This window comes from Pinus tabuliformis, chromosome Q (genome assembly GCF_031772625.1).
Source record: "Pinus tabuliformis cultivar Carrire ecotype Pingquan chromosome Q, CPIR1, whole genome shotgun sequence".
NCBI lineage: Eukaryota > Viridiplantae > Streptophyta > Pinopsida > Pinales > Pinaceae > Pinus > Pinus tabuliformis.
This window is the reverse complement of record NC_142296.1, coordinates 328,401,248-328,413,505: the sequence shown is the minus strand read 5'-3', so window position 1 is coordinate 328,413,505 and position 12,258 is coordinate 328,401,248. Positions and strand designations below refer to the sequence as shown.

At 39.6% G+C, this 12,258-nt stretch overlaps 1 protein-coding gene and 1 pseudogene across 1 annotated transcript; both read right to left on the bottom strand.

Moving 5' to 3' along the window:
- Nucleotides 1-273: 273 nt before the first annotated feature.
- LOC149219506 (C2 and GRAM domain-containing protein At1g03370-like) lies at nt 274-9,041 on the bottom strand (annotated as a pseudogene).
- Nucleotides 9,042-10,578: 1,537 nt separating this feature from the next.
- Nucleotides 10,579-11,263, bottom strand: LOC149219505 (proline transporter 2-like). The gene is made up of 2 exons (XM_089382605.1): nt 11,218-11,263; nt 10,579-11,112 (listed from the first exon to the last, which is right to left on the bottom strand). The coding sequence occupies exons 1-2, from the start codon at nt 11,260-11,262 to the stop codon at nt 10,732-10,734; spliced, it is 426 nt and encodes a 141-aa protein (XP_089238731.1). The 5' UTR covers nt 11,263; the 3' UTR covers nt 10,579-10,731.
- Between the last annotated feature and the right edge of the window lie 995 nt (nt 11,264-12,258).

Here is a 12,258-nt window from a genome sequence, read left to right as displayed (position 1 = left end):
TTTCCTTTCAGCTTTCCAGTTTCTTTTGGAAAGTAGATTAGCCTTCTTTGAGTTAGCTTTCATCCATCAGTTAAAAATCTTCTTCTAAGAGCTCATAGAAGTTGGCTTAAGCCCCTAGCGGACTTGTGCCAGCTAACCAAGTGACAGCTGTGGCAAGAGCTAGTACTTGTGCATACAGCACCGTCGCTTCCAAGTTTGTTACGAACTACCGGGTTGATAAAATTAAAGAAGGGAGTTCCAGGAGTTGCAGCAGTATTGCTGCAATACTAGGGCTCACCAGCATACTAAGAAAGCAACTTGGAAAACTATTGGTAGTTGTCCTTTAGTTATTTTCATCATTGTACGAATAAAATTCATTTTCCAGGAAATACAAAGATGGGAAGATTCCTCTTTGGTTGGTACTTTTGACCCTGGTGTGATGCAGAAAAGAAATTCACACCTAAATGAACTTCCATATATAACATTTGGTGTACTTACACTTGGTAATACTGCAAAAACCTTCCCATCGACTTTGAGATAAGTTTGTTCTTTTGTACCTTTGACAATCTTCACCTGTTTAGTGATAGCTTTGGCGTATGTGACCACTATTTTCATGGGTTCCCCCACTAATTTTCTCTAAGGTACTTCAACAAGCTTAGTTTCCCCCTCTAGCTATGCTAACTCACACTTGAAATCACTATTGGGGCCAAAGAGGATGGAATTTAGATTTCGAGGACTATTAGCATAGGTATGGTCTAAAAGAATTCCTCCTAGAAGAGGGCTAGGAATTTCATGTTTGAGTGAATCTATGCTATGAAAGTCTTCTTGAAAAAATGTATGACTGTTCTTCCTCTGAATTATCTTTAAAATCATGGTAATTTTATGATGATTTTGACTCATCCTGTTGGGTCCCTATAATACTAGTGATTACCCCATTACTATTGTAGTTGCATTCCTTATTAATATTTTTGTGCCCCTATTATCCCCATATTGTTATTACTGTGCCCCATAAAATCCCTCTATTGTTATTTTAGTGGCTTTATATTATTATTGTTCGGTCGATTGGGTTATATTGTGACTCCTTAGACTCCTATATATAGAAAGTGTTACAGACATTTTTGGACACTGCAACCCCAATCATACATCTCCATAAACCAAGGGCTCCTAAGTCCCTAAAAGTGTTGCTTCACACCCTAAAGGAACAAGGTCAACTGATTACATCATCTCCTAGAAGTTCTCCATAGAAAACTGCTCAGAACTGGTCAAAACTGGACCATACAGACTACCCAGTGCAGAAGGTGCGATGCATCCAGGGAAAATTTTAAGAACCCCCCCTAAATTTATAAATATAATAAATGGGCGAATCTCCATGGTATATAGGAAAAATGGAAGGCGATTTTATCAATAATATAATATTTATATATAATTTTTTGGCAAATCTCTCACCAGGCATGGCGAATATTTTACTCAATTATAAAATCTTGTAACATCTTGGCGAGTCTTTCACTAAATAATAAAACTTTGTAAAGTCCTAGTGAATCTTAGCATAGGCTACATGCTGGTTTAATTCCCCCATTTAAATAGGCTACATTCCAGGTGAATACCATGGGTCAATACCATGTGCCATTTTGGTGAATACCATGGGTCAATACCATGTGCCATTTTTATTTTTATTAATTCTAATATTAGGGTTAATAATGGTTTTTTGCATGGTATTAATAACACTCTAGTCCATGGTATTTGTCCCATAGTATTTTGGCCATAGGTTTCACCTAAAGATAACCCATTTTTTGAGTGTTCGTAAATATAAGATGACTTGTGGAGTAAATATAAAAAAATGTTTTATTTGTTTACCATACCTCTCATTTATTTATATTTTTATTAATTTACCATACCTCTTTTACAAATATGGTATTTGGCCCATAGGATTCACTTAAATAAAACCTCTTTCTTGAGCCTTCATAAATAGAACGAGGGTTATGGACTAAATATAAAAAGAGGTCTTATTTATTTATGATACGTCTAGTTTATTTATATTTATATTTATTTACCATACCTTTTGAGTAAGTATAAAGAGACGTTTTATTTATTTACCATACCTCCACTTTACTTATATTTTTATTTGTTTACACCCTTACATGTATATAAGGTGACTTATGGAGTAAATATAAAAAATGTTTTATTTATTTACCATACCTCTCATTTATTTATATTTTTATTAATTTACCATACCTCTTTTATAATATGGTATTTGGCCCATAGGATTCACTTAAATAAAACCTATTCTTGAAAATGGGCGAATGGATTCACTTAAATAAAACCTATTCTTGAAAATGGGCGAATGGAAGGTTGTAAGTCCTAATTTCAAGGGCTAAATTTACCTTTTTTACCCTCTCCCTTAAAATAAGGTGGGCTATTTGAGGTGATTTGTAAAAATGTACTATGATACAAAATATTCGCCCACTAAAAATTTAAAACCCCTTAATTTCGCCAAAGGGCGAACATTCGCCCCTAAAATTATCCTTGGATGCATCTCACCTGCTCAGTGTAAGAGGTGCGATGCATACTGGAAAGCCCTTCTGTAGGGTGCGATGGGCGAGAGTAGACAAATGGCAGAGATAGTTTGCAAGATGGATAGTCATGGAATCTTCCAAAAACTTCTCCTGTGACACTTGCCTCTCTGAATTCCCCCAAGGATGAGTAAGAGATCATCAATCTCCAAGTGGAATCAAGAACTATCAGAGAGAGGACACTAATAAAAATCCCAGAAGCTGACTCACCCCCCTGCAATCATCTATATATGGATCCCTCATCCCAGAGATCCAAAGGCTGGAATTTTGTATCTTGTAAGGAAGTGTTGTTGGTTTCTTGGTGGAATATCATAGTGTTGGGTGATCTAAGCTTTCATGAGGTGAAGAAGGGCTTTCATACTAAGAGGATGACGTTGGGTTAGAACAATTGGTTGTAATTCTCTTTGCTATTCTTGATATTAATAACGTTATTCAATTTTTCCTCGACATTCTTGTATGTTTGATGATATATGCATTTGTGTGGTCAATATATATCTGGTCCTATATTGTTTATGATTGTAGATCTCTATTCTTCGATAGTATTATGTTGCTTTGATTCCACAAGTGCTCTTTGAAGCTGGGTAGATGAAGGAAAAGTGGCAAGGATCTATCAAAAGGGAGAGGAACCAAGCAAGGAACCAAGCGCAAGACTGAGGTTGGTGTCCATTGTTCCCCTCTAATCTACTTCTCATAAAGGAAAGCGAAAGTAGTTTTAGTTTGTTTGTTTATAAGATAGCTACCAGTCTTAGTGGGACTAGCAGCTCCAAGTGGACACTAGATTTCCCGATAACAAAATGGCGACTCCACTGGGGAGCGAATAGGTTGTTTGCTTGTCTATATTTGTTTGTTTTATAAACTTACAGATGGAGCTTGAAGTTAAGCCAGCTAGCCTCCGAACTGCATTTGCTATGCAAGTGAAAAGTAGATCAATGATGCTTTAGTCTATCTCTGGGTTTTGTTTATAAACTGAACAATCGATTTGCAAACATCCTAATTGCCCTAGTGGTGGCTGTAGTAACCTCATTGGATCAGCCCCTATGATTTCTATTTACTGACTATCATTAGCTCGGCCTAAATCCCTGAACTAAGCTACAAACTGTGCCCCGGAACCAAGTTGAATTCTCGTCCCTGGACCATCGCACTTTCTCCTCTTGGGAATCTGGATGCATCACACCTCCCGTGTGTAGTAGGTGCGTTGCATCGAACTTTCCCTGTGTTGCAGGTGCGCTGATTAGACAAGACCTCTTCTGCTCTCAGATTTTGTTTTCTGTGTTCACTCCCTTCAGCTTTATTCAGGAGTTTTGCTATCTGTGATCAGTATACCGCTGTAGAAACTCCCTTATTTTGCATGATTCTGCCTCCATAGTACAAAAAATTGTGAATTTTTTTATATATTGTGTGCCATTTATAGTTCTCTCTTACAAAAAGTAACATAATCAAACTGTCGTCTTTTGATTTAGAAGTGTTGCAAGTGTCATTTTCAGTCAAAGAAAATTATTCTATTGTTCTTGATGGTCGATTATACAGTTACTCTTGTATTTGATTTGAATTAGTAGTTTTTCAATGTGTCGAAAGTAGTTTTCAATTCAAAATAGCAAAGTGTCGTCATTATTTTCCTTTCGTTTTTGAAGAGAAATTTGTTAGTACTGTCGCTTTGAAAAGATAATTTAGATTTGCACTTAGCATTCTTCTTGTCATTCACACATTAAGAAAGATGAAAACAAATACTTGCATGTGCATTTGAATTTAGACTTCTTGTTGGTTTGATTTAGGACAGTGCATCTAGCATGTGCTCTCTGCTCTATGTTGAAATAATATCATCTCTCTTTCTTTAGTAGCTAGGATTTTCATTGCAAAAAGAAGATTAAACGATTGTTTATCATCTTAGATTGCATTTTAGGAATTGTATATCTACATCACGCGGTGAACCTGAAAGGAAAATTTCTTAAGAAAGTTCAACTGTAAAATAAATTCAATGAACATAAAAATTCTTTGGAACCTAACGCACAACATCTAGAAGTCTAGGCTAGAGATGTATTCCGTCATCGTAAAGCCTGGAAACTATTGCTTTCATTGTTGGTTGGGTGATTCCTCCTCTTTGAGTTGACAAGTGCCAGTACAAACTTTTTCTCCCACGTACCGTCGAGTATATATTGGGAGACCACAATAGGCTATATCCTTTATCCATAGGAAGTTGTGTCTGCCGCCCTTTCGATCGCAATGCACTGAACATAGCATTCGGGAAGATTGAATGCCATACCGTAAAAAGTATTCTGCAGTTTTTCGATTGGTTTGGTAATCCCTCTATCTAGATTTCCAGAGTAGTCTCTTTCGTTCCTTTTCAGACTCCTTAAATGAAAAGGTCCATCTGAGCACTTGTCACTTTAGGCTCATTAAAAATCGAAGGTGACTAGAGTCATCTTTTGTTTTTCCCCGACTCTTAAAAATTGAAACAACAAGTTGTGTCAAAGCGTCTAAAATTTATTTTAAATCAGAATAATATCACCATTCCCGCGTTGGTCTTAGGTTGAGAAAAATGGAGTCCACCAACCAAGGATTTCCCCTTAGAGGAAATCCTAGTCCTTTCTCATGTTGGGGAGATGTTGGTGCACCTCATATGGCCACATTGTCACTTCCAGGATTAATGATTGGCTTCCCAATATGGCTCTTCTCAACCTCCGTCGTTCAGAACACCGTGACTCCTGAACAATTGAGTTGGCAACTAGATGATACTAAAGTTACCCCCCCACCTTCTACTTAATACGATTCTCCCTCTCGTCCTTCCTCTTCGCTTGATGAAGCTGGTAAAGACAAAAATCAAGTAACTAAGAAGGAGATGAAAGGAAAGGAGAAGAAAGAGAAGAAGAAGAAGGGTCCAAAGGAAAAAGGGGTAACCAGGCATCGTCTAGTGAAAATCCACACACTGCACCGTCCAAGCCTAAATCTCCATGTGTCATTTGCAAAGGGGACCACTATCATCGAGATTGTCCTTGCATCCCTTGGATCTTAAGGCGCTGGTCTCCTCATTTGCACAATCTGGTGTCATCAACCTCTGAAGATCATGTTGAAAGTACACCATCAACTAGTGAAAGCGAAGCATTTGGACATAAAAGGAAATGTAAATTTCCTCTAAACTGTGTGAAGGTGATCACATCATCCACCATTGTCCCTTCCTAGACAAAGCTAAAAGAGTCTTCGATGACCATCCTGCTTCACTGCTACGGCTTCCTCCTGGATACAAGAAACTCTTGCTGAGTCTATCACTAGTTGAAAATCCGACCGACACGCCATTGTGGTCGGTCTAAGCATCTATCATTGAAGATAAAACCGCTGAATCCATACCAAACGAAATTTAAAAGGTTGAGGCGGCAGTCGACTGGGTCTTGTCTTCGGAAGGTCCATCTTCAAATGATACAATCACCGAAGAGAATGAGAATGACACCGTTCAAATTCTTTTCGTAAACAGACTCCGATGAACATGGGGGCAATCTACCCATTCCTTTACCGCAGGAAGGAAGTTCGTCAAAGTCATATCTGGCCATCTATTTGGTCCCACCTCCAAGAAAAGTAGTCGTTTCCTTCGATTGGAATCTACTAGGCAGACCTCGTTTACTGGCTAATGTACCATTCTGAATCATTGTACAATCTTACAAAATGATCATGGTCGGTACCATCATAGATGAAGGGGCTTCTGTGAGTATCCTCTCCTCAACTACTTGGGAAGCGCTTGGTTCACCATCGCTTCTACCTAAGATGAGAAATCTGACAGGCTTGGACAAAGGAACCAGTCGACTGTTAGGGATCCTTCTCAATGTGCTCATAACATTGAGAAGGAAAACTGTTTATATGAATGTAATGGTAGTCCAAGGACCTCTAGATTATAATCTACTCCTTGGGTGTGACTACATTTATAGAATTGGGGCCATTGTCTCCTCACTCTTTAGAGTAATGTGTTTTTCGCATGAAGGCTGATTAGTCCAGCTCGTAGACCAGCTTTCATTCCCTGGCTCACACATAGCTAATAGTCAAATTCCATCCCTAAATGGTCTTTTCACACAAGGAATGTCTCATCAATCTCCAGTCCATCCACCTAAAGAGCGCGAGTAATTTGGGAGGACATGACTGAAACCCAGGGGGCATGCACCCTGGTCTCTTTCGGTAGGAAAACCTTGGGTTAGGGTAGGTTTCCGTGGAGGGTATATGACTAGTCTGACACACCCGTCCATTTAGGAAAATGGGATTAGAATGGAATAATATTCCCTCATCAAAGTTATGTGAATGGAGGCGACCGCGCCACTCACCTTTGTCTATTTCGGTAGACATCACCAAGGAAGTGTTTTGTCTGCAATGCGGATGGAGCAATCTTGCAAATGTGAGAGCTTTCATATGGTAACCTGGAAACTCTACTTCGTTATGCCTGGGGGCATGCAAACCTTTTTGCCTGAAAGTAAAGAGCGACAATTTATTTTCTTAGTTTGTAGTTTCTCAACCCTTTAAACTCATAGGATTGGACGTTCCTAGCTTGCATAATGAAAGGATCCAGAGCAAAGTTTTGGATGGTGCAAGCTCCCAAAAAATTGAACCTATCGATGAGACATCCTTATTATACGACTAGCACGAGCAGTTTTTATGCGAAGTTCAAGCTCGTTAAAAGCGCCACCCTCGGGCCACTCCGCCCCGCCCGACCCGACGGCGGGTCGATTCCGGGAATCGACCCCCGCTTTCCATTCACAAAATGGAGAGAGAAGGTTATGGGCATTGTGATTGCTATCTTATCCCACTGTAACAACGAAAATGGCCGATCTCACAGGTATTCCAGCGGCATCAATGGTGAACCGGGGTGTTGCCAAGCTTTTTCGTTGGCGGGTAGATTCACGATCGCGTTCACAATACGGCCCATCGCAACTCTCTAATTATTTTCTGAGTTATGAAATCTCTGCAAAATGGGGGCAATATCAAGAATCACACTTTCTTTCCTTTCTCCGACACCTGACGGATGGAACTAAGGTATTTCCAAAGCAAATATCATGAGTATTAAGTATGCGATAGGGTTTGGAATTCAATTCAAATAGATGAGAAAACAAACTCTGCTCGTAACCACTTAAATTACGAACCCAAACTACATAGAGTTACAAATCTGGGACTAACCCAGAACTGCATACCACTTGAGTTACAAACCCAGGACCGAGACTCTATCAATGATAAAAGTTATAATTTACGAGTTTAAATTTTATTAAATGACTCCCTAAGAGTTCTTCGTGGCTGATTGTTGAGCGCCTTCCATTCTATATTTGGGGAAAAAGGAGAAACAAAGAGGCGTCCCAATATTTCAGAGGAACAGTAGGAGAAAATAGGAGTAGGAGTCGCAGAATGAATGGAGTAGCCATGATGATGGCAGGACAAGAATTCCTAAGTGGGCGCTCTGAATGGAGTAGCCATGATGATGGCAGGACGCCACCAAAGCGCCCTTTATACTCCACGTCTTGTCCTATCAGCCAGCGAGATAAATTGTGATAAGGTCGAAGATATTTAACTGTTTTGGGGACTTTTATATGTCCATTTTTTCCAAAGAAGGATTCACAAAATCCCTTTTTGCCTCAAAATATTGGGATGAAGACTTGGGATGGAGAGTTGACAATGGAGGCATATAGATTGTAATAAGGCTGAGGGATTACGGTTAAAGAGTTTTGGGATGGAGAATTTACAATGGAGGCATATAGATTTTAATAAGGTTTAGGGATTACGGTTAAGATAATTAGGTGTTTTTGGTACTTTTATATGCCCATTTTCTCCAGAGTAAACTTTCCCAAACCCTTATTTTTCTCAATATGTTGGGATGGAGAGCTGACTGTGAAGGGCTAACTGTTTTTTCTCTTTTGGGAAAACCTCTCGGGATCTCCTTTTCTTACAAGTTTCGAAATGGAGGGTTGGCGGTTTTCTCCTACTGTTCCTCTGAAATATTGGGACGCCTCTTTGTTTCTCCTTTTTCCCCAAATATAGAATGGGAGGCGCTCAACAATCAGCCACGAAGAACTCTTAGGGAGTCATTTAATAAAATTTAAACTCGTAAATTATAACTTTTATCATTGATAGAGTCTCGGTCCTGGGTTTGTAACTCAAGTGGTATGCAGTTCTGGGTTAGTCCCGGATTTGTAACTCTATGTAGTTTGGGTTCGTAATTTAAGTGGTTACGAGCAGAGTTTGTTTTCTCATCTATTTGAATTGAATTCCAAACCCTATCGCATACTTAATACTCATGATATTTTCTTTGGAAATACCTTAGTTCCATCCGTCAGGTGTCGGAGAAAGGAAAGAAAGTGTGATTCTTGATATTGCCCCCATTTTGCAGAGATTTCATAACTCGGAAAATAATTAGAGAGTTGCGATGGGCCGTATTGTGAACGCGATCGTGAATCTACCCGCCAATGAAAATGCTTGGCAACACCCCGGTTCACTGTTGATGTCACTTCCCTGTGAGATCGGCGCCCCCATTTTCGTTTTTACAGTGGGATAAGATAGCAATCACAATGCCCATAACCTTCTCTCTCCATTTTGTGAATGGAAAGCGGGGGTCGATTCCCGGAATCGACCCGCCGCCGGGTCGGGCGGGGCGGAGTGGCCCGGGGGTGGCGCTGCGCGGCGGCGCCGCCGCGCAGCGCCACCCCCGGGCCACTCCGCCCCGCCCGACCCGGCGGCGGGTCGATTCCGGGAATCGACCCCCGCTTTCCATTCACAAAATCAAAGTGCATGCCTGAACTTGTTTGGAAGCAATTCAATGCAAGAAAACCCCGTCACCGAGGAGATCGAGTCTTATTCTTTGTAATATCGCTGAAGAACATTCACCAACTTGAAATCTAACTAGATGTTGCCGGCATATTGAAGGGTGAACTGGCTATGCGATTGATGATAATGAGAATCGAACTCACATAGAACTCAGTTATCATTTCCTTTTGTTGCAGGTCCCCATATCATATTCTCTCGTTGGGTTGTGCCTGTCAATTGAAGCTTGATATTGCTTCCTTGCGTTTATCTTCGGCTTTCACTTTTAGAAGAAAAGAAAAAGACGTATTCCAGGTGGGAAACACGAAATCCTTAAAAGATGAACACAGAGTACAGGAAGCTCGTCTTTCTCTTCGTTTTCATCTTATTGCGGGTCCGATCTATGTCGCTGGTTTGCATGGAAATGCAGGAAAGTATTTTCTTTTCTTCGGCATCTTCGTATTCTTTATTTCATCTACTGCTTTGCATGTGAATGAAGGTTTAATCTTTAATGATGAGCTTGGGTTTTGGATGAATTCCCACCGCAAAAAATTATGAGCAGCTGAATTCCTTTTCGACATATACCTAACTTAATTCCTTTTCGACAAATACCTAATCAGAAGCTATACCATCATGTAACCTGTTATAGACGGGAGGTAGATTCAAGATTATAGAATGAAGGATTGAAGATAAAGAGATTAGCATAGACGATAATGTAGCCTCTTGTACGCAAGGGATGTTGGAGGTCCAATATTTTGCCACGAGAAAAGCAAATAGATCGAATGAAATAATGACGATCAGACATCGGCAAAGACACTGTAGGTTTTGGAGTCCACAATAATGAAGCGAACAGCTGCCACTGTTGCTGCTGCGGCCAACATGGCGAAAAAACACGTGTTTGCCCAATGCCATATCTTGCTCAATGAACTCAAATAGCTATACCATCATGTAACCTGTTATAGACGGGAGGTAGATTCAAGATTATAGAATGAAGGATTGAAGATAAAGAGATCAGCATAGACGATAATGTAGCCTCTTGTACGCAAGGGACGCTGGAGGTCCAATATTTTGCCACGAGAAAAGCAAATAGATCGAATGAAATAATGACGATCAGACATCGGCAAAGACACTGTAGGTTTTGGAGTCCACAATAATGAAGCGAACAGCTGCCACTGTTGCTGCTGCGGCCAACATGGCGAAAAAACACGTGTTTGCCCAATGCCATATCTTGCTCAATGAACTCAAATAGCTATACCATCATGTAACCTGTTATAGATGGGAGGTAGATTCAAGATTATAGAATGAAGGATTGAAGATAAAGAGATCAGCATAGACGATAATGTAGCCTCTTGTACGCAAGGGACGCTGGAGGTCCAATATTTTGCCACGAGAAAAGCAAATAGATCGAATGAAATAATGACGATCAGACATCGGCAAAGACACTGTAGGTTTTGGAGTCCACAATAATGAAGCGAACAGCTGCCACTGTTGCTGCTGTGGCCAACATGGCGAAAAAACACGTGTTCGCCCAATGCCATATCTTGCTCAATGAACTCAAATCATTTCCCTTCACTTTAATGTACATGTGATTTGCCAAAACAAAGGTCAATGGAATCGTGCTCAATGCGCCTGTGATTGTTATAAAATCCCCCAAAAATGGGAGCAGAGCCGCCATAAATGTGGTGGATGCGAGGTATGTCCCTCGAGCCACCAATCTCACTGTCCAATTGTGCGCAGAATACACACTTTCCTCGCCTCTTCCGAACATTGTATCGAAATATTCATACACGGGGTTTGCAAATATCTACAACCATGCCATCACTCCTGTTAAATTGAATTTCGAATTTGAAACAAATTAAAGTTACCTGTTAATGGGCTGAATATTTTGAATGGTCTGTTGAATACATACATGTTGTGATATCACACTCTGTAGGAAAGCAGCAACGTTCGCCATAGCTTTACCATCATGTAACAAATATGTTGGGTTGAGAAGTAGTGAGGGAGTTAACTACCTCGAGAAACATGATAACTAATATGACCCATATCATTCTGACAAAAGGAGGGGGCTCCAACTTTGGGGATGCAGATCATCGATGCATGAGCATATCGAATCATAAGGTAGCAAGGGGGTTAACTACTTCAAGTCACCTGATATGTTGTAGATTGAGTTAGTGCTCCACCACGGGACTTAAGCTCTAGCGTTGATTCTTTTATTAAGATGAGAAACTATTGATTTTGGTTGAAAACATGTTAAATTTATACTGAAGAAAGAAAAATGATATTCTACCAGAAACATTAATGTGTTTTTTCCTTAAAATTTAACTTTGTTTGAGACATAAAAAATTGGTTTTATTAGCATTTTTTAAAAAGTATGAAAATTGACCCTAAAAAAAAAATCATTATTCCAGTATCAACACTTTCATTCTGAAGCTATATTTTGCAGGAAAATTTCGTAGAAAATTTCGTAGTCACTGCCATTTTTAAAACAGCTGCAAAATTGACACCTAAAAAAAAAATCATTATTCTAGTATCAACACTTTCGTTCTGAAGCTATATTTTGCAGGAAAATTACGTAGAAAATTTTGTAGTCACTGCCATTTTTAAAACAGCCGCAAAATTGACACCTAAAAAAAAAAAACATCGTTCCAGTATACACACTTTTCGTTTTGAGCACTGTTTTTGTGGTTTTTTTTGGGTTTTTGGGCCAGAGTTCCCGTTTTGAGTTTATAGTTCCCGTTTCAAAGTTTACATTGTTTTGTAATACATTGGCAGGAATTACCACTCCTCAAACCATCAAGATAGAAGGACAAATCAAGAAGAAAAAGGTAATAGTGTTGATCGATTCAGGAAGTACCCACAATTTTATTCATTGTAAGGTAGCAAAAGAATTGAATTGCTTCTTATATCTAGCACCAGAGTGTCAAGTGATGGTCGCAAAGGGAGGAACAAT